At 44.9% G+C, this 22840-nt stretch overlaps 1 protein-coding gene across 1 annotated transcript; it reads right to left on the bottom strand.

Moving 5' to 3' along the window:
* Positions 1 to 365: 365 nt before the first annotated feature.
* On the bottom strand, positions 366 to 19600 carry LOC139411979 (BICD family-like cargo adapter 1). The gene is made up of 10 exons (XM_071158747.1): positions 18724 to 19600; positions 17476 to 17691; positions 8316 to 8432; positions 5136 to 5282; positions 4713 to 4892; positions 4365 to 4583; positions 2747 to 2890; positions 2455 to 2585; positions 2123 to 2243; positions 366 to 600 (listed from the first exon to the last, which is right to left on the bottom strand). Exons 1-10 carry the CDS (start codon positions 19132 to 19134, stop codon positions 415 to 417), a joined length of 1872 nt encoding a protein of 623 aa, XP_071014848.1. The 5' UTR covers positions 19135 to 19600; the 3' UTR covers positions 366 to 414.
* Positions 19601 to 22840: the final 3240 nt, after the last annotated feature.

Raw genomic sequence — 22840 nt, 5'->3', positions numbered from 1 at the left:
CCAAGGCCTTGGTGAGTCCCATATTGAACACCCTCTCCCCAGACTCCTTGGCCTGTGACAGCACACAGGAGTCAGCCCTACTGTATGCATACAGTCCCAGTCTGGAGTTTTGGCAGTGGGGTAAAGATGCTGGGAGGCACTACTGGGGAACTGACCTCTTTGGAGGTAATATATGTAACCCTGTTCATGTAAGCCCAATGGGTGTTTATGGGACTGTAGCCAAGGCCTCTGGGGGTGTCATACAGTGCTACTCATTCAAGGGTCTGTAAGGAAGGGCGTGATGGGACAGATAAAGTGCAAATGACCTCTGAACCTCTTTAGCCTACCCTTTGTCTTTGGCTTTACCTTTACTCTTTCTCCATCTCTTTTTCTTGTTCTTTTCTCTCGTGTTCACTTGGGCCAGTCCAGAGGCACTCAGTTCTTTTTGAAGAAGGAAAAGAGCCTCTTGTCTCCATCGGAGAGACGACTGGCTCGTCTGGAGGACTGGCCGGAGGGGCCCCCGCGACCCCCAGAGGGCCCAGCGAGGGTGTAGGGGGTCACCCTCCACTCCTCCTGGTGCTTTTCCATAAGCTGTTGATCAATCATACTGTGCATATCATCCTAAGAGAGAGAAAGACAGAATGAATGAGTGGCAGAGAGAGAGAGGGTGAGCACAGTAGTGATAGATAGGTAAAATTAATGTGAGGGGATGTTAAAGAGAACAGGGGGTTTTAGAGAAGAGAAACAGGAGGCAGGAGGATGACAGATTGGCATGGAAGTGGGTGGTTTTGGAAGTGGGTATTTTTGGGTGATCAAATGGCTTAGAATGGGTGAGCGCATTTCTGTTGAGTCAGCAGGCCATGGCATGGAATGGCTCAGCGTGGCATGGAAGAGTCGCACAGGACAGAACCAGAGTGAGATGGCACACCTCACCTCTAATGCAGAAGGGGGGGGTACCACAGGGGAGAAAGGGTGGTACGGAAGCTGAGAAAGGCCACTAGATCAGAAACCACAAGAGCCACACAGTAAAGAGCCCTGAGGAGGCAAACTGCAGCCAGGGAAAGAGAGAGGAAAGAGCTGCTAGTTACGGGTGAGGGAGGGAGGGAAGGGAAAGTCATATACTGAGTCCTCAATTTAGTTAGCTAGCTACTAGCCCAACTTGCTAAATTGTTTGCTGTATGTTCAATGAAAACCCAAGATTGAAACTCATTGAGGAGTGAATTAGTACTTCAGACACTCGTGTAATTTGGCAACTCAGGGTACGTACAGTATCGTACATGTTAACACATACACACGCTTTGGAAAGTGGAAAGTTAGAGGAGAGGACAGGATGTGGTGGGGAAAAGATCACCATATACACATTTTCACCTAAACCTACAACTGTAAATTTCAGTCCACTAGTATACTCGTATTTAATGAATAAACACAGTACACATTAAGAATGGTAATTGCTGTGTGAACGTAATCATTCATACGTTTTGTCATTCGTACACATATGAGCTGTCAGATACACATTCATATGGTATCTGTTACTTTATCTATCAGTTTGACAGTCTATTCAGTTTGACAGTCCATTCAGTTTGACAGTCCATTCAGTAACAACCAGAGGACAACAATGGAAATAAGTCAGCGGACAACAATGGAAATAAATCAGCGGACAACCATGGAAATAAATCAGCGGACAACCATGGAAATAAGTTAGCGGACAACAATGGAAATAAGTCAGCGGACAACAATGGAAATAAGTCAGCGGACTACAATGGAAATAAGTCAGCGGACAACAATGGAAATAAGTCAGCGGACAACCATGGAAATAAGTCAGCGGACAACCATGGAAATAAGTCAGCGGACAACCATGGAAATAAGTCAGCGGACAACCATGGAAATAAGTTAGCGGACAACAATGGAAATAAGTCAGCGGACAACAATGGAAATAAGTCAGCGGACTAAAATGGAAATAAGTCAGCGGACTACAATGGAAATAAGTTGTTCAACTTTATTGTGTTATCCTCCATTATTTTAAATACAGTGTATCCACATGTGTGGCTGAATTGTGTTTTAAATAATCCAAAAATTCAAATGAAATAACTCATACTATGAGTGGTCTAGTGTGCCCCCTCATGATCCCTGACCTCTGACCCACCTGCCAGGCCTCCAGCTGCTGTGATAGGTTCAGCTTCTGCTGGATGGCATCCAGGAGCTGGCTGTTCAGAGACATGATATCTATCTTACACTTGGCCAGCTCCATCTCCACCGCTTTCTTCCTGTTAGGCAGACAGACACACAGCTTAGAGACAGACAACACCTCTCTAGTTTCTATGCTCTCATTATGCTGAATGAGAGCTTATGATTGGCCTGCTTATTCGGGAGATGACTGTAAAACCATTCATTGTTGTTATATGCTAGCCTATTACATACAGGATAAACATACAATGTAGTTGTGCCCCAAAAATGTGCTATGTTTTATGGTCTTACTTGGAAATAGCGTCATCTCGGTCTCGTATAGCACTTTGGAGCTGTTCACTGGGGTCTCGTGCTTCTGACATGGCCCTTATACGCTCACTCTCCTCCTGTACAGAGCACATCTCCACAGAGAGCATCGCCATCTTCAGGACAGGGGAGGAATGACATAGGAGACACTCATCAGACACATTGTCAACCTCGTGAGTAAGAAATTTCATCTGTGTCTAGCTTGAATAACAAAGCTGTGTTGAAGTGATCTTGTTGGAGAACAACAGTGATGATCAAGCTCTGTGTGCAGTAGTACCTGATTATGGAGTTGTAGAACCTCTTCTTGGCTGTTCCGTGTTCTATTCTGCTCTGCTTGGTACAGCTCTCTCACTCCTCTCAGCTCTTCCCCAAGCTTTCGAACCTGGTCTTCCAGAGCCTCCTCGTCACTACGGCGAGAACCCTGCTCACACACAACCACAACACACATAGACTCATTATATTGTGAATTCAGGTCAAACTCAACTCAATTCATCTGGAGTTGTTTTGAGTGTGTGCTGAATATCGCACATTCTTTATTGGATATATGGAGGAACTAAATATCTGTATGGTATATCTGGTCAGTATTTTCATATGTACAGTACCAGTCAAAAGTTTGGACACACCTACTCATTGTTTTAACCATGTTATGAGGCTATACAGTGTTTGTTTACATTTACAATGTTTACAAACACTGGAGAATGCTGGAATGCTTTTCCAACAGTCTTGAAGGAGTTCCCACATATGCTGAGCACTTGTTGGCTGCTTTTCCTTCACTCTGCAGTCCAACTCATCCCAAACCAGGTCATCAGGTCATCTGATGCAGCACTCAATCACTCTCCTTCTTGGTGAAATAGCCCTTACACAGCCTGGAGGTGTGTTTTGGGTCATCCTCCTGTTGGGAAAAAAATGATAGTCCCACAAAGCGCAAACCAGATTGGGTTGGTGTATCGCTGGAGAATGCTGTGGTAGCCATCCTGGTTAAGTGTGCCTTGAATTCTAAATAAATCACCAGCAAAGCACCCCCACACCATCACACCCCCTCCATGGTTCACGGTGGGAACCACACATGCAGAGATCATCCGTTCACTTACTCTGCGTCTCACAAAGACCTGGCGGTTGGAACTAATAATCTCACATTTGGACTCATCAGACCTAAGGACAGATTTCCACCGGTCTAATGTCCATTGCTCGTGTTTCTTGGCCCAAGCAAGTCTCTTCTTCTTATTGGTAGTGGTTTCTTTGCAGCAATTCGACCATGAAGGCCTGATTCACGCAGTCTCCTCTGAACAGTTGATGTTGAGATGTGTCTGTTACTTGAACTCTGTGAGGTGCAATCTGAGGTGCAGTTAATTGCAGATTTCTGAGGCTGGTAACTCTAATGAACTTATCCTCTGCAGCAGAGATAACTCTGGGTCTTCCTTTCCTGTGGCGGTCCTAATGAGAGCCAGTTTCATCAGTGCTTGATGGTTTTTGCGACTGCACAAACTTTTCCGAATTGACTGACCTTCATGTCTTAAAGTAATGATGGACTTTTGGTCATTTCTCTTTGCTTATTTGACCTGTTCTTGCCATAATATGGACTTGGTCTTTTACCAAATAGGGCCGTCTTCTGTATACCACCCCTACCTTGTCACAACACAACTGACTGGCTCAAACACATTCAAAAGGAAAGAAATTCCACAAATTAACTTTTAACAAGGCACGTCTGTTAATTGAAATGCGTTTCAGGTGACTACCTCATGAAGTTGGTTGAGTGAATGCCAAGAGTGTGCAAAGCTGTCATCAAGGCAAAGGGTGGCTACTTTGAAACATCTCAAATATAAAATGTGTTATTTCATAGTTTTGATGTCTTCACTACTATTCTACAATGTATATCTGTGTGTGACGGTCAGTACCGTGGACTCGTTTCCGTCTAGCAGGTTCTGTGTGAGTCTGCGTAGCTCCAGTAGACTGGCATGCAGGCTCCCCATGGGAACGTCCTTGGCTGAGTATGCCTCTGAGGACTCGTCCATGGAGGAGTCTGTGGACAGGGCTGAGTCTGTGATGTCGTTGCCCCGCAGGTGGGAGACGAGCGAGCGCACCTGGCAGTAGGCTTCCCACAGCTGGAGACGAAGCTAGAGACAATGAGGGAGAGCAGCTTAGAAAATACTGTTTATAATACACTATGAATCACTGATATCATATCTAGGACTATCTCACAAAGCAGGGTGTGTGTGTGTGTCTGTGCTTGTGCATGCATGTACCTGCTCCCTCTCCTGTTCCTGCTCCTCTTGCTCCATGCTCTGTTCTATCTCACAGAGTAGGCTGGCAGGGTGTGGGCTGAGGCCTTGTAGACTTCTCTCCTCTGTGAGCTCCTCAAAACGGGCACTCAGATGTCTGTGGGACACCCGGACCTCCTGGAGCTCCAGCTGGCTCTGTCGTAACTGGACACACGTAGCAATACAGTGGACAACAAACAGTAGATAACACAGTGATCAACACAGTAGTCAACACAGTGGTCAACACAGTGGTCAACACAGTGGTCAACACAGAGCACTGATACCATACAGATCAACATAACACACTCAGACACACACACCTACAGAACATGTCTATAAACCCATTTACACGTTCACGCATAATACAGGAATATTATGGCACAGTACAAAGAGCGAAAGAGATCGTACCTGTAAGTCCTTCTCGTGGTGATGTTTCTCCAGCACTAGCGTTCTTTCCCTCAGGTCGTCAACAGTGTTCTGAAGTAGCTCGTTTTCCTCTAGCACAGCGTTAACCCGACGCTCCAGCTCTCTCTTACGCTCCGACAGCATCTTAATCTGACAAGATACACAACCACAATAGCCAAGTTACACATTGTGCTATGGGAACCTAGGACAGTGAAGATGTTGTTTTGTTTTGTTTTGGTAGCTATCTGCACTCAGTGTTAGCCTCTATAAATCTGTTTCTCTCCTGACTGACTCTTAGGATTTAAAATGTCCCAGAAGATTAAAGTACTCCCCCTGGTCCAAAAATGTTTGTTGCCTAGCATAGGCGTAGGAGGTTTCTGCCACCCTCATTTACAGGAATGTCTCCGTGGTAAAGCTGATAGTCCAAATGGACCCGATAACAGTTTATTCCTTCATCAGTCTATAAAGTGGCCTCGGACTGAAGGCTAACATTGCACAAACACTGCACATTTCTAGTGATACAACGAGAGTTGTTTGTAATATGTTCGGTGGCAGCCTGAGCAGCTTAATCCATTAAACAAACGTCAGTTCTTGTTCTTTCTCATTATCCCCCATCCATGCTTTGGCCTACATCTGGTAACCTACTTTACAGCGCAGTATGTGGACTTCTCTGTAGATTCATGTTCTTCGTGTGCCCTTCAGATATTTTGGTTGACATTGCTGTGATTTTCTCTGTCTAGCAGTACTGTAACATATCCATCCTTGTCACTTTAAATGAAGAAAACCCGTTGCAACCCTGGGAACACCCAGACATTGCAGTATATCTGAGCTAAATATAGAGCGGTAGCTTTTCCCCCTCAATTACAGTGCAGTCTCTGCAGTGAGGGTGACTCCTCTCCAATAAGACCTACTTTTAAAGAGGAGGCTGAGAGGTATAATATATCTGTAATGTTATCATTCTATGAGCCTAAGCTAGATGGCTGACATTACACATTACTGATATTACTGTGTATTGTCCTGATAAATGTTTCACAGACAGAAACATACAGTATCTCATGCTCCATAGCAGTACAGTGGGACATGTACACACATGCGACATGCAGCATGCAGACAAACCAATATAACCACTCACTTCTAGCCCTTGCTGCTCCAGTCAAGAGGAAGGAGTCAGTCACGGTATTAGAGGAGGGGAACAGGGAGAAATTTAATGATTGATAGAAAAGGAGAAAAAACGGATTGGGCAATATATGTTAACTTATTTTTTTATACCTTTATTAGGCTCTCTAGTCTGACCTCAGCCTGTAGGCTCTCTAGTCTGACCTCAGCCTGTAAGCTCTCTAGTCTGACCTCAGCCTGTAGGCTCTCTAGTCTGACCTCAGCCTGTAGGCTCTCTAGTCTGACCTCAGCCTGTAGGCTCTCTAGTCTGACCTCAGCCTGTAGGCTCTCTAGTCTGACCTCAGCCTGTAGGCTCTCTATTCTCACCTCAGCCTGTAGGCTCTCTAGTCTCACCTCAGCCTGTAGGCTCTCTAGTCTCACCTCAGCCTGTAGGCTCTCTAGTCTCACCTCAGCCTGTAGGCTCTCTAGTCTCACCTCAGCCTGTAGGCTCTCTAGTCTCACCTCAGCCTGTAGGCTCTCTAGTCTCACCTCAGCTTGTAGGCTCTCTAGTCTCACCTCAGCCTGTAGGCTCTCTAGTCTGACCTCAGCCTGTAGGCTCTCTAGTCTGACCTCAGCCTGTAGGCTCTCTAGTCTGACCTCAGCTTGTAGGCTCTCTAGTCTGACCTCAGCCTGTAGGCTCTCTAGTCTGACCTCAGCCTGTAAGCTCTCTAGTCTGACCTCAGCCTGTAGGCTCCCTAGTCTGACCTCAGCCTGTAGGCTCCCTAGTCTGACCTCAGCCTGTAGGCTCTCTCATCTCACCTCAGCCTGTAGGCTCTCTAGTCTGACCTCAGCCTGTAGGCTCTCTAGTCTGACCTCAGCCTGTAGGCTCTCTAGTCTGACCTCAGCTTGTAGGCTCTCTAGTCTGACCTCAGCCTGTAGGCTCTCTAGTCTGACCTCAGCCTGTAAGCTCTCTAGTCTGACCTCAGCCTGTAGGCTCTCTAGTCTCACCTCAGCCTGTAGGCTCTCTAATCTCACCTCAGCCTGTAGGCTCTCTAGTCTGACCTCAGCCTGTAGGCTCTCTCATCTCACCTCAGCCTGTAGGCTCCCTAGTCTGACCTCAGCCTGTAGGCTCTCTCATCTCACCTCAGCCTGTAGGCTATCTAGTCTCACCTCAGCCTGTAGGCTCTCTAGTCTGACTTCAGCCTGTAGGCTCTCTAGTCTCACCTCAGCCTGTAGGCTCTCTAGTCTGACCTCAGCCTGTAAGCTCTCTAGTCTGACCTCAGCCTGTAGGCTCTCTAGTCTCACCTCAGCCTGTAGGCTCTCTAATCTCACCTCAGCCTGTAGGCTCTCTAGTCTGACCTCAGCCTGTAAGCTCTCTAGTCTGACCTCAGCCTGTAGGCTCCCTAGTCTGACCTCAGCCTGTAGGCTCCCTAGTCTGACCTCAGCCTGTAGGCTCTCTCATCTCACCTCAGCCTGTAGGCTCCCTAGTCTGACCTCAGCCTGTAGGCTCTCTCATCTCACCTCAGCCTGTAGGCTATCTAGTCTCACCTCAGCCTGTAGGCTCTCTAGTCTGACTTCAGCCTGTAGGCTCTCTAGTCTCACCTCAGCCTGTAGGCTCTCTAGTCTGACCTCAGCCTGTAGGCTCTCTCGTCTCACCTCAGCCTGTAGGCTCTCTAGTCTGACCTCAGCCTGTAGGCTCTCTCGTCTCACCTCAGCCTGTAGGCTCTCTCGTCCCACCTCAGCCTGTAGGCTCTCTAGTCTCACCTCAGCCTGTAGGCTCTCTAGTCTCACCTCAGCCTGTAGGCTCTCTAGTCTCACCTCAGCCTGTAGGCTCTCTAGTCTCACCTCAGCCTGTAGGCTCTCTAGTCTCACCTCAACCTGTAGGCTCTCTAGTCTCACCTCAGCCTGTAGGCTCTCTAGTCTCACCTCAGCCTGTAGGCTCTCTAGTCTCACCTCAGCCTGTAGGCTCTCTAGTCTCACCTCAACCTGTAGGCTCTCTAGTCTCACCTCAGCCTGTAGGCTCTCTAGTCTCACCTCAATCTGTAGGCTCTCTAGTCTCACCTCAGCCTGTAGGCTCTCTAGTCTCACCTCAGCCTGTAGGCTCTCTAGTCGTGTCATATGCTGGTTGGTAGAGATGCTCTTCTCTCTGAAGTCGTCCCGTAATGAGTGGACCTGAGTGGACAGCTGCCTCTCCACATCTGTAGCCTGGAGACACACAAACACACCCCAGACACAGAGCGTGAGCACAAATACATCAACAAATAATTGTATAACATGTTATTCATGGAATTCAATACAACTTGCCTCAGGGGCAATTTAGAAAGGCATTACTAGATGACAAATATCAACATCTTCCACATGTAATACAAGGTCCATAACGGTAGGGTTGTAAAGTCCTAATTCAGAACAGTTCAGAACTCTCACAACAACACATCCTCACCCCACTCACATACTTCACATTGTACCATGTTGAGAAACGTTCTGAGTCAGTACCCAACACGGTAATACTTGGAGTGGTATTTGATTTGACACACTGTTACCTCTGAGTCACCATAGTGTTCCTGTAACTGGTATCCAGCTGCACAGCAGAACTGTTCCTGTAAAAGCACAGGTTTGAGTAACTCAACCTTTAACATCTGGAATGTTCCATTTAGACCTTGGTCCCTACTGCCCCCTTCCCTGGCCGAGCTCATTGGACTGTTCTGATCAGCAACCCACTGCCTACCGGTCTTGTGCAGTTCACAAAGCCAGACCAACAGAACCTCATTAGCATAAGTGAGGCTGCACTCAGGAAGCCCAGACTCTAATGATCATCATCACTGCCATGGCAACAGATGGTGGAATCCTTGATACCCTTCACTTACTCCTCTCCAGCCTCTGCACTGAGGATAAATATAATTGCCATATAACAAAGCAATTATTGATTTATTCACTGGAGGCAAATTTAACTGAGCAGGTCGATGTCAAGAAAGATAAAGCCTTGACTTACTGAGAATATAGAGATGTGATATACTGTCTGTACACCTCTGACTACAGTATTCCCCCATAATCATGACACTTTGATATCTAATAGATCTCTGTCTTCATTAGAAATTCCACAAAACATTAATCCAACAGGCTGATTCCTGTCAACAATAATTTACATTTTAGTCATTTAGACGAGTCATTTATCGAGAGCGATTTACATGAGCAATTAGGATTAAGTGCATTGTTCATGGGCACATTGGCAGATTTGTCACCTAGTTGCCTCAGAGATTCAAACCAGCAACTGTTACTGGCACTCTTAACAGCTAACCTGCCGCCCCCCGGTCAAACAAACAATCAAAGGTCAGCTGTATACCAGCTCTGACAAATAACAACCAGGTGGAATCATATCTCTACATCTGTTTGCTACTGATACTCTATATCCGTGGCAGATGTTTGGTATTTTTGCCTCTAGGTGGCAGTCCGATGTTTATAGGATCTTTCAGTCAGCGGTTGAATTGTTGGCCACCGTGAGGACTGGTGACGCCTTCGTGAGTAGTGACTGCATGGGACAGGTAAGAACAGGAAGCCACAGCCACTCTCTAATGCTCTATCCTTGTTTTAGACCTACAGGTATAATGCAATTGGACAGAGCTCTCCATCTGTCTGTCTGTCTGAGTACAAAACAGAGTTGGCTTTTCTACTACAGTCTGCTGTAAGTGAGTTAGAGATTAAGTTGAGATTTATGGTTTCCCCACTGAACATCTGTTGGTGATTCGTGGAACTAGCATGGCATATTGTGTAATAATACAAGGCTTATACTCATAAATCTGCGCTACACCCTGCTTTTTGGAAAGCTTTTATAGGTGAGGAAAAATGAGTGTGTTCCATTCACACTTGAATGCACTTGTGTCCTTAAGTAACTTAGAGAGGGGTTGTAATTTGTATGTATTCTGTGTGGGAGACTAAGGGAAGAACAACCTGAAAACTCAAATCTGTGCTGTGTCATAACACTGTTTGGTCAGTGCACTATGCTTACAAAAATAAGAAAAAGTTTGTTGTGGCACTCCTACAAGTATTCTACTTCTATGTACCCCTTTTTCATAATGGCACCTTGTTGTCCCCAGTGATGCATGGGAGGAATGATATAGCCTATACCAAACGCAGAATCATAATTAGTTTGATGTATTCTTAGACATTCAAACACAGCTGCTCTACTCTGCCATTCTGAATGTGCTTCACATTCTCCTAACCAGGCCAGGAAGATGCATACAGGTCTTCATCTCTGCTAAACTGGCTGATGTATCTGTCTCCTCAGTGGAGGTCTATGCAGAGCCCAGTCACAGTGGGAATGTGACATTTGACTCAAGTGTCACACTGCGCCTGACAGATTGAGATCAGAGGAAAAACAGGATATTTCACTGTGTTGCCAGATGTACTGATATTCCTCTTAACCTGGGCATAAAGTCCTCAGATCCCAGATCGAGCATTATCAGTGCATGGGGGAAATTGGACTACTGCAACAGAATCCAGGCCAAAAACTAGGGCTCAATATGCTGAGAGACAAGCATAAATGCTAATTCTTTCTCCAGAGTCAGGACACAAAGGTACAGTACCTTGTGCAATGTTCCCTCTAATTTCCTGGTGCACTGAGCAAATGTTTGGTCTTGTGAGCAGAAACTTGAACATTGTGAGAATTTTGTGCAACTTCCTGCGCACGTTTACAGTGAACACTGAGGCTGTACCCTTACAGTTTTAGACAGTAGCCAATAGGCTATTGTGGCTATTGGAGCATAATGTAGGTCTACCAACAAAACCAATGGAGCAAATCCCATAACATTTTCAGATGGAAATAGCTTTTGATTTCTATGATATAGCCTACAGTAGCCTGGTGTTCAATGCAGGCCTACATTGCATGAGACTTTTAAAAACGTTTTTACATTATGAAGGGTTTGACATTAATTCATGATTTTTTACTTGGCCATAGGCCAAACAGGTGACTGTAAATGTCATTGTATTGTGTTCTATGATGCAAGAACCGACTTTACAAAATACAAATAATTATTATTACCATACAGAGAATTAGATCATGTCGGTTACCCCTCTGCCTATTGGCTTATTTGCATATTCAAGCTTGTCTCAAAATTCAACACCGGACATTTAATTAAGACATAAGCTTTTTATCTGACATGCTTTTCAAAGACAGCTTGAAATAAAGACTACACGTTTTGTGCTCTTGTAGGAAGCAGTATCTCCCCATTGCTGGCCTATACTTATCTATAACTGGGCTAATAACTTGCTAACTAGCGAAGAATATCAACAAATGTGCACACGCGCGGCTCCTCGCTCTGATCTGAAAAGTGCATTCACTCGCTGGTGATTGAAATACCACCAACATAATTCTACTCCGTTGGGCATTGGTTCTGCATACAACAAAATCACAAACTCAGTCTTGCAAAGTTAGATTTGGTTTGGTTTGTTGCATTGAAAGGGGGCTGATATAATGTTTATTCGATCACAGAAAAAACGTTGTTCTATATAGTGCAAACTAATGGGGCGAACTCGGTGAAGTTCAATCTCTTGCGTCTCTGCGCGGTATGGTATTTCTTCTGCGCCGCAGTCCTGGAGGCGGTGGCGCACACGCACAGCTTTGAGGGAACATTGACCTTGTGCCAAGCCATGATCTTTCAAAGGGATAATCACAACATTCTCAAAACCCTTTAATTTACAGTAGTCTTTGATAGGAGAGGAACATTATCTTTCCTACATACAGTCCTAATCCATAGCGTCTTTAATACAAGAACATAGCAGAGTTTCTGTGGTTTCCAGTCTAATGTTCTTGCTTACACATATGGGTGTGAAATTGAGAGGGAGTAGGCGGATCCTTAAGGGATTTACCACTTGTATCCTCTTCATTTTTAATATCAGTAATTAAATCAGTGATTTCCAATGGCTTTATCTGTTCCCTCTTTCTCTCTCTGCCCTCTCCTCAGGATGCAGAACATACTGTACAGCACAAGCTATTATACACATATGGCTGAAGATTACTTGCAAGTCCATGTGTGTACATGTCAGGTGGATCTGTGTTACAACCTGACATTGGGTTGGCTGTGAGCACAGAGAGCACATTCCCATGGTAACACATGAAATCTCACATATGACACCCGGGTTGTCATAGCAACCAGAGAGAGGGAGACAGGATTGATGGAGCTGTGTGACTAGGTGGCCATGTTTCTGGCATTTTCCTTAGTCATAGCACACAGTGTATTCGTTTATGGATCTATATGATGCAAGTCATGCCATGCACTAAAACAATATATATAAGTCAGTCTTCCAGTTTCCAGAGTGGCGCAGTGGTCTAAGGCACTAGCATCTCAGTGCTAGAGGCGTCACTACAGACACCCTGATTTGAATCCAGGCTGTATCACAACCGGCTGTGATTGGGAGTCCCATAGGGCAGTGTACAATTGGCCCAGCGTCGTCCTGGTTTGGCCGGTGTAGGCCGTCATTGTAAATAAGAATTTGTTCTTAACTGACTTGCCTAGTTAAATAAAAGTAACACAGTTTAATGTTATCAATGAAGCTCTGAATGTCAGCACCATTGATGGCTGCAGGCAGGGAGCAGGAGCAGCAGGCAGGGAGCAGCAGGAGCAGCAGCAGCAGGCAGGGAGCAGGAGCAGCAGCAGCAGGCAGGGAGCAGTAGCAGCCAGGCAGGGAGCAGGAGCAGCAGCAGCAGGGAGCAGGAGCAGCAGGCAGCAGGCAGGGAGCAGGAGCAGCAGCAGCAGGCAGGGAGCAGTAGCAGCAGGCAGGGAGCAGGAGCAGCAACAGCAGGCAGAGAGCAGGAGCAGCAGGCAGGGAGCATGAGCAGCAGGCAGAGAGCAGGAGCAGCAGCAGCAGGCAGGGAGCAGTAGCAGCAGGCAGGGAGCAGGAGCAGCAGGCAGGGAGCATGAGCAGCAGGCAGAGAGCAGGAGCAGCAGCAGCAGGCAGGGAGCAGTAGCAGCAGGCAGGGAGCAGGAGCAGCAGGCAGGGAGCAGGAGAAGCAGGCAGGGAGCAGGAGCAGCAGCAGCAGGCAGGGAGCAGTATCAGCAGGCAGGGAGCATGAGCAGCAACAGCAGGCAGAGAGCAGTAGCAGCAGGCAAGGAGCAGGGAGCAGGAGCAGTAGGCAGAGAGCAGGAGCAGCAGCAGTAGCAGGAGCAGCAGCAGCAGCAGCAGTAGCAGCAGGCAGGGAGCAGCAGCAGGTGTCCTCTGTCCCTTTGCAGCCTTAGGATCCATTCTAGACCTGATGCTTCTGTTCCTCATCACAACTGATGGCCTGGAAGATGCCCAGTGTCTGTGTTGTTCACCTAGGTGTTTTATACGGTGCTAGGTATCATTACCGTTAGTTGAGGTCTATGAGTTTATCATAGTGTAATGCAGAGCTTCAGTGTACACATACACATAGACCTAACAAAAGGCCTTAAGGGGGTCTTAGTAACCACACAGCACATTATTACTCCCATCTACACACTGGCCTTAAAACAAGCAGCTCCAATAAGGTCACTGGAGGAGCTGTGGGTGTCTGATCATCTTGGCGTAGCCAGAGATTTGGGGTTTTGATTTGATCAGGGTTATAACCTAAAAGATGTAGGCATTTGTGCTGGAGTCAGTTCTTTCTAAATGTGTGCCGTAATGCAATTAGAGAAATGTTCCTTCCTCGCTGGTTCACTCTGATCAGATTAGGCCTCAGGGGATTGGCCAACCTCACACCCCAGGCCAGCCAAGCCTACCAGACAAGCAGACACCACTGGGTTTAGGTGTGTTTTTACGTCTGTGCTTCTTTGAGTCTGTATGAATAGTAAGTGTCTGTGTCTCTACAGTATGTGGCTGTTGAATATGTCAGTGACTTGTGTGGCTCTCATTGAATTAAGTCTAGCTCATAGAGAATGGCTCCCGTGTCCTAGTGTATTAGTGGCAGGTTTGCACTGTCCCTTAACATGAGGGTCAATGGCTCACACACAGACAGGGTGACAGTTTTTAATTAGCTGTGAGTGCAGTATGGAGTAGTATTGTTGTTCTGGCTGCTGATTGAATGCATAAAAAAAGGCTATTACAGAGGATTATGACCTAATCCCTTCAGTGCCGCATCTTACATCACTTCCTGTGGCCAGCCCCACCACACCAAGGTCATTCCTGCTGCATCCAATCAGATACTTGGTTCCAGCAGACTATTGGTTCCTCCCACTAATCTGTTATTATGAAAGTGCATTGTTATTGTGAGTGTAATCTTCAAAGCTTTGTTTTGAGAATGGCCATTGGAAGAGCTGTCAGACACGATAGGATTCTAGCCATTCTCCAGGCACTCCACTGTCATGACTGCAGCCTGCAACAGATTACCACTTATTTCTGTCACTCCTTCACAGGGGGGTGCCTTATTTTAGACTGGAAGACAGTGGACACATGTGGCACTCATGTCATGTGTCTGAGTCTGGTCCCCAGTGAATGTGTCCAGAGTGGCCCGGTTAGAATGGAGCTTACATTATGGAATAGATCTTAAAGAATATATCTTAAATAATAGATACAAAAGAATAGATGTTAAAGAATAGATCTTAAAGAATAGATTTAAAAGAATAGATCTAAAATAATAGATCTTAAAGAATAGATCTTAAAGAATAGATCTAAAATAATAGATCTTAAAGAATAGATCTTATAGAATAGATCTAAAATAATAGATCTTAAAGAATAGATCTAAAAGAATAGATCTTAAAGAATAGATCTTATAGAATAGATCTAAAATAATAGATCTTAAAGAATAGATCTAAAAGAATAGATCTTAAAGAATAGATCTTATAGAATAGATCTAAAATAATAGATCTTAAAGAATAGATCTTATAGAATAGATCTTAAAGAATAGATCTTATAGAATAGATCTAAAATAATAGATCTTAAAGAATAGATCTAAAAGAATAGATCTTAAAGAATAGATCTTATAGAATAGATCTAAAATAATAGATCTTAAAGAATAGATCTTATAGAATAGATCTTAAAGAACCTTGGAAATGAATGTATTGCTTGTTTTGTAGTGAGCCTTGCCAGACTAAATGGTCTGTCCATAGATAAAACAATCAGCATCCTTGTCTCTACTAATGCTGCTACAAAGAATATGTCATTACAAAGCCAAAACATCTCCTAATCCATGTCTTCGGATAGGACTACGCGCTAGACACAGACAGACAGACAGACAGACAGACAGACAGACAGACAGACAGACAGACAGACAGACAGACAGACAGACAGACAGACAGACAGACAGACAGACAGACAGACAGACAGACAGACAGACAGACAGACTGTAATCCTAATAAGGCAGTACAAGGGGGAATGATGGGGAAAGACAGAGTGAGTGCAGATGATTTAGTGCTTCTCTGGTGGCTCTACTACTGGGAGGTTTGCCAGAGTCTGGTGTGGGTTCCCTAGGAGGATGTGTACTCAGAGCTGTGGTGTAAGCAGGCCATTGCTTAGTAACAGAGAGATTACCATGGCTGACTTCATTCATTTTATTACACAGGAGGTCTCCCTGGCATCCGTCAGCAGTGAATCACGTAAGCCTGATCAATACTCTCTATAAGCACTCGTAAATCCCCCCCCCCCCCCCCCCCCCATCTACACCGATTTCATATTAACCAAGGCTGCTTTTAAATCAACTGCAACTTAATTACGTACTTAGCAGGATCCATAGCAACAGACCAGTTCAGGGCCCCCTCATTGGTCAGAGACTGATGGTGGTTGACATATATTTCACTTTAATCTGATCAGAGATGGAAATGAGGGGCGAAGCAGGTCTGTATAACCCAGCGGTGCTGCTGCTGTCTCTGTATCTGTAACAGCACACAGCCAGCAGCAGCCCTGGTCAGGAGGGCTAAAAACAGCCATTGACCGCTAGCTAGCTCTCTCCCTGCTGGGCTGTGGAAGGAAGCAGCATCTGCCTGACTGCAGCTCACATCTATTCCCAGGACAGACAGCACCGCACCAAAGGCATTGTCACCCACACCTACAACACTGTCACTGGTGTCACCAGAGCACATCAGCAGGCAACACCCGCATATCTCCACATCTGAAGCTCCTCCGGCTATTGAAGTTAGACTGGCCCTCTGACTGAAGTCAACACACAGCTTTCTCCATGTAACAGCCATAACATACCCAGATTAAAGGTATCAATATGTCCCTTCAACTCGCACAAAAGCATATCCCTGGCCCTCGCGTCACTGGAAATAGCCTCTTTTAGAAACAGCTATGTGACGCCGTGCCTATCAGCCTCAGCCTGGTATGCTATTGGTAAAATGAGCAGCAGTAAAATCATTTCTAACAGTCTGTTGATGTAGAGGATATGGAATGAATGGAAACATGGGGTGTTTCTGTCCTGGAATGAATGTCCGTTAGGAAAAATAGTTTTTTCAGATATTCATGTGATTTTTTGCTGCACCTCGACTCAAGTTGGTAGAAGAGCTGTCTACTACCTTCCTGGCCGGTGTTTCCATTAGTTTCCCTTTGGGATTTATGCCTAAAAGGAATTGACCACTCTGCTAGTCAGATTGTCAGGGCAATGCCTCCCACTCTAGTTAGGATTGAGTGATTTGAATTCAGGCTGTAGTCAATCCAGCTTCTTAGGGGAGTCTAATCAACAGTATTGCCTATGGCACTGTTGCTCACCTCCATCATCCAGCCTGTTCATGGAGTTGAATCAATGAAAGCTTCTCCTGACACATGTCCATAACCCTTTACAAAGTGGATGTCCTCTGATTGAACATTTACCTCCTCTACTCTCCCTGTCATCCTATCATTCTTTCTCATTATTTTTCAGTTCTTATCCCATCAATCATGTAGGTTATCAAAACATTTTGTTACCTAAAACATCAAATCTGTTTTAACAGCTTGTAGTTACTGATCAATATGGATAGGAGGGTTGCATAAGTATTATTGCGCCTAAATCATTCTACATGATTCAGCATTTAAGAGGTGAATGTTCCACTTTCGATGACTTAGCATATATTGATCTGTATGAGAGAGAAAGAGAGAGACAGAGAAAGAGAGAGAGAGAGAGAGAGAGAGAGAGAGATAGAGACATGGGGAAAGGGATTGAAGCAGGCCATGTATGTGCATGTATGCATTCTATATGAGAACATAGTTGTACCCTCTCTAGACATGAACACTGCAGACATCCAATGTTGACGCCCAGTGGTCCACAGACAGACAGAATGACAGGTCTACAGACAGACAAAAAGGTCCACAGACAGTTATCTCCACTTACCCGGTTAAGTTGCTCCAGCAGGCGGTGGTTCTCTTCTGACAGCTCCCTCATAGCCGTGGACTTGTCGCGGTCTGCCTCTCTCAGCTGGACCTGATGGCGCTCCAGCTCTCCTTGCAGCTGCTGCACATCTATCTCCAGCTCCGCCACGCGGTCACCCCACTCCCCCTCCCTATTCTCCAACCGCCGCCGCAGCTCGTGCTTCTCCTGCTCATGATGCTGTGGGTGAGGGGAGACAAGGGACAGGTTTAGAGATGCTACTGGACTGGAGGGACCAGGTTAGGCCTGAGACTAGTAGTAGTAGTAATAGACATTGGATTGTGAAAGGATAGCACAAAGCTTCTGCTCTTTTCAATCCATAGCTTTATAAAGCTGAGGCAGGGGGTGGGGATATGAGTGTGGGCTTATAATATGAGAGAACCAGGGGGTCAGGGTATGGGGGGTTGGGATGGGTGGCATGGTTGGTTACACACATGATGTAGCCCAGAGCATGTTGGGTGATCAGTCCTGAACAAAGAGGCGTGTCAGGAATAAAACATGGGTGGTAAAACAAGGATAACGAACAATGTTATCTGCCCCTAAAAAGCTTTGAAATTGCTTGATGAATACTGTGCATTGGGTAATAGCGTAGTGCTGTGTTGGTAGAGATCAGGGCCCTGAGCAGATGTAGCCTACAGTAGGCCATCTCCATGGGACATTAACAGGGGATTAGTCGTTGTTCCACTCCAGGCCATGTGCTGAGTGGAGTGGGGGGTTTCAGATGTGATGAACAAAAGCCCTGCTGTCAGCGTGAACAAATGCAACAGACATCTATGGGGTTTCAGGGCTTTAGTGACACCCCAAGATGTTGTGAACACCTCCTCTCCACCTGTGTCAATGCTACTTGTCAGTGTCAGGTAATGACAGTTAAAGCATATAAATAAAAAGTAATTGTGAGAATTGAGTGACCTCAGTCTGCTGTTAGAGCAGTGTTTTTATGAGAGAGGCATCATACTGTTATTACACTGTATGGAGATTAGCTGTCAATTTTAGACAGTCTGAAAAAACTGTTTACAATGTGACATCTGCTCAATAGCACTACAATAATGGACGGCAGTCCTAATCAGTTGAATATGGTTACATACACTGCTTAACTCCACATGAATTTACTGAGACAAAAAGGATGGCCAAACAACTGTGAACTGAAAAACAGACCTGGAAGGACTGAATCGCGATTATACAGTATTTGGCAGTGAGTGTAAAGCTACTTACCTCTAGTTTATCGTTAAGATCTTTGTTAATTTTCTCATATTGCTTAGTCAGGTCTTGGTTACGCTCTAGCAGAGCCTTGCCTAGTTTAGCAGCTAAAACCAAGTCCTTTTCTTTTTGACGGAAGAGCGACAACAAGTCTGTATTCTGTCCAATTACAGGCTTCTCCAATTCGGACAACTCTTCCTCCTCGTCGTCGTCCTGCTCCCCAGTAAGCATGGCTAATTCCTCTTCCAACGCCATCCCGAGGCCTCCAGAGCCGGTGTGTAGCAGCGAGTGGCCCTGAAATCCTCCCTTTTCTTGTGGGGTTTTGTTGCACTGATCCACGGGGTGCTCCATGCAGTCGCTGTCCAGCTCGGGTGGTGCTGAAATCGCAGCCTTAGATGTGTGCAGGTCGAGGCAGGAAGATGACATCGCCGCCCGACGGACAAAAAAAGAAGAGATTAGCCTACCCAATTGATTTATTCCGGTTGAACCCACTCTGTCACTGGGTCGGGCTGACCGGATCCTCTCTGTGTCGACAATATCTCCATAGATAGGGTTCCTTGGTAGGCATATATATTACAATTATAAAAAATCACAGCAATAGCTAACCTATCTGACTCAAATTTCCCTCACACTCGGAAGACCACCTCCACTAAACCGTACACACCAAGCTCTCGCTTTAATCCTACAAACAGTGCCGCCTTCTCTGCAGCTGAGCTGACGACGAGCCTCTTGCTGTCTGCTGCTGGCTATCTTGGATGTAAAGATTGTCGGTCCACAGTGTGCTTTGTCCCCACATTAACCGCCCTGACGAACTCTCAATAGCAGTCGGTCTGTCCACCCGGTTGAGGCGGGGTCCCGGCTCCCCATAATTGTTGGCCACTTTACACCGGAGGCATTTTGCAGAACCTCAGGCTTAAAATATCCAAAATACACACTCGAGCAGAGCGCGGGCCCGATTGCGCCACCTCCTTTCCTCCCTGGAATGCGCGCCACGCGTTGCTGACGTCAACAGCAACCTGTTACAAATAAACATAGATTGGTTGAGGATGATAACGCCATTGTTATTTAGCATTATGTGTGACGTAGGTGAGTATTTCCTTCGCTTTGAGTCTACATAGTTTCATAAAGCTTTTCAACGATAAAATATTACATCAAGAAGGTTCTCTCCTAGTCCTCACAGACATGGCCCCAGGGTAAATTAGAGCAGATGTTTTGACAGATGAATAGGGGAACACACGGGTGGTCTATATCTGACCCCATTATTTCTCAGCGGGTAGAAACAATGCAAAACCCACGTGATTGTCCTAATCTCTAATGTTAGGAATTTCCTAGAGGAATTCCCAATGATAAACATTTCTGTTATAATAAATTCATAACATAACACATAAATGGTCAGTTTGCTGTTTAACCCCATTTTACTAGGCCTATATACATTATCAAACCAGAAACCAATCTACTCAGATACTATTTTATATTTTATAAACAGGCCTAATTAGTTACCACCCTCACCCACTGTGTCAGTCCATATTTAAATATGGTCTACATGTCATCATACTAATTACCAGGAGCTTTCATATAGTAGGCTATTACAATTTATAAACTGGGTGGTTTTGAAAATACTGGATGAAAAAAAGAATAGATCCAAAACTGAGGCTTGAAGGCAAAATAAAGATGTTTATTGAAACATCATGGTGCCCAACGAATATATCATTGTGCAAGAAAGTGCATAAATAAAAGGTGAAAAAAAATACAAATGTTTCGGCCTCAGGCTATCATCAGTGTAAAGGATCTCTGATCAATCATGCATTTAGAACATACAGTGCCTTGCGAAAGTATTCGGCCCCCTTGAACTTTGCGACCTTTTGCCACATTTCAGGCTTCAAACATAAATATATAAAACTGTATTTTTTTGTGAAGAATCAACAACAAGTGGGACACAATCATGAAGTGGAACGACATTTATTGGATATTTCAAACTTTTTTAACAAATCAAAAACTGAAAAATTGGGTGTGCAAAATTATTCAGCCCCCTTAAGTTAATACTTTGTAGCATCACCTTTTGCTGCGATTACAGCTGTAAGTCGCTTGGGGTATGTCTCTATCAGTTTTGCACATCGAGAGACTGACATTTTTTCCCATTCCTCCTTGCAAAACAGCTCGAGCTCAGTGAGGTTGGATGGAGAGCATTTGTGAACAGCAGTTTTCAGTTCTTTCCACAGATTCTCGATTGGATTCAGGTCTGGACTTTGACTTGGCCATTCTAACACCTGGATATGTTTATTTTTGAACCATTCCATTGTAGATTTTGCTTTATGTTTTGGATCATTGTCTTGTTGGAAGACAAATCTCCGTCCCAGTCTCAGGTCTTTTGCAGACTCCATCAGGTTTTCTTCCAGAATGGTCCTGTATTTGGCTCCATCCATCTTCCCATCAATTTTAACCATCTTCCCTGTCCCTGCTGAAGAAAAGCAGGCCCAAACCATGATGCTGCCACCACCATGTTTGACAGTGGGGATGGTGTGTTCAGGGTGATGAGCTGTGTTGCTTTTACGCCAAACATAACGTTTTGCATTGTTGCCAAAAAGTTCAATTTTGGTTTCATCTGACCAGAGCACCTTCTTCCACATGTTTGGTGTGTCTCCCAGGTGGCTTGTGGCAAACTTTAAACAACACTTTTTATGGATATTTTTAAGAAATGGCTTTCTTCTTGCCACTCTTCCATAAAGGCCAGATTTGTGCAATATACGACTGATTGTTGTCCTATGGACAGAGTCTCCCACCTCAGCTGTAGATCTCTGCAGTTCATCCAGAGTGATCATGGGCCTCTTGGCTGCATCTCTGATCAGTCTTGTCCTTGTATGAGCTGAAAGTTTAGAGGGACGGCCAGGTCTTGGTAGATTTGCAGTGGTCTGATACTCCTTCCATTTCAATATTATCGCTTGCACAGTGCTCCTTGGGATGTTTAAAGCTTGGGAAATCTTTTTGTATCCAAATCCGGCTTTAAACTTCTTCACAACAGTATCTCGGACCTGCCTGGTGTGTTCCTTGTTCTTCATGATGCTCTCTGCGCTTTTAACGGACCTCTGAGACTATCACAGTGCAGGTGCATTTATACGGAGACTTGATTACACACAGGTGGATTGTATTTATCATCATTAGTCATTTAGGTCAACATTGGATCATTCAGAGATCCTCACTGAACTTCTGGAGAGAGTTTGCTGCACTGAAATTAAAGGGGCTGAATAATTTTGCACGCCCAATTTTTCAGTTTTTGATTTGTTAAAAAAGTTTGAAATATCCAATAAATGTCGTTCCACTTCATGATTGTGTCCCACTTGTTGTTGATTCTTCACAAAAAAATACAGTTTTATATCTTTATGTTTGAAGCCTGAAATGTGGCAAAAGGTCGCAAAGTTCAAGGGGGCTGCATACTTTCGCAAGGCACTGTATACTGAACATTAGTGCTTTTGAAAGTATCTTGTTACAAAATACATTGGAGTGTAGTTCAGCCCAGTGTAATACAACATACACAATACGTTTTTTAAATACGTGTAACAGAAATACTGTATCTCTGTATGCCACCAGGTCTGTGGACATGATAGAGATTGGCCACAAATTTAAATGACAAGAATACAGTTCTACACTTTGCTAAAAGTTGCCCAGAATCAAGTGAATAATTGTCTGATTATCTGACAACACAAACGTAAAAATTGCAGTGTTCAGGGACAGTTAATGTTAAGTGTGCATGAATGCTTTGGGAATTTGAACTTGCAAGCTTTTGGGCAGAAGTGCATTAATGTTTCAGCAGTGCCACCAGGTACATCTTTATTACCAATAGCCTATATCCACACACTCTTAAAATTAGGGTACTGTTAGGGTACAGTGTTGTTCCCTGGGGTACAAAATGTCAAAGGTACACATAAGGTACCTTCAGAAGTACACATAGGAACTCCATGGTACTGGTTGGTTCCTTTTAGGGGACATATGCAGATAATATAATATAATGTAAAAAAAATACCCAATATGTTGAATATAAGGTAAAATCATTACTGTAGTTTGAAATGTAGGTGGGGCAATGTACCGGTGGGGCTTTATTATCATATTAGAGGGCATGGTGTATTTGTGCCAACCG

Source organism: Oncorhynchus clarkii, chromosome 6 (assembly GCF_045791955.1).
Source record: "Oncorhynchus clarkii lewisi isolate Uvic-CL-2024 chromosome 6, UVic_Ocla_1.0, whole genome shotgun sequence".
In the NCBI taxonomy this organism is placed as follows: Eukaryota; Metazoa; Chordata; class Actinopteri; order Salmoniformes; family Salmonidae; genus Oncorhynchus; species Oncorhynchus clarkii.
The sequence above is the reverse complement of the archived record's forward strand: the minus strand, read 5'-3'. Positions and strand labels throughout refer to the sequence as shown.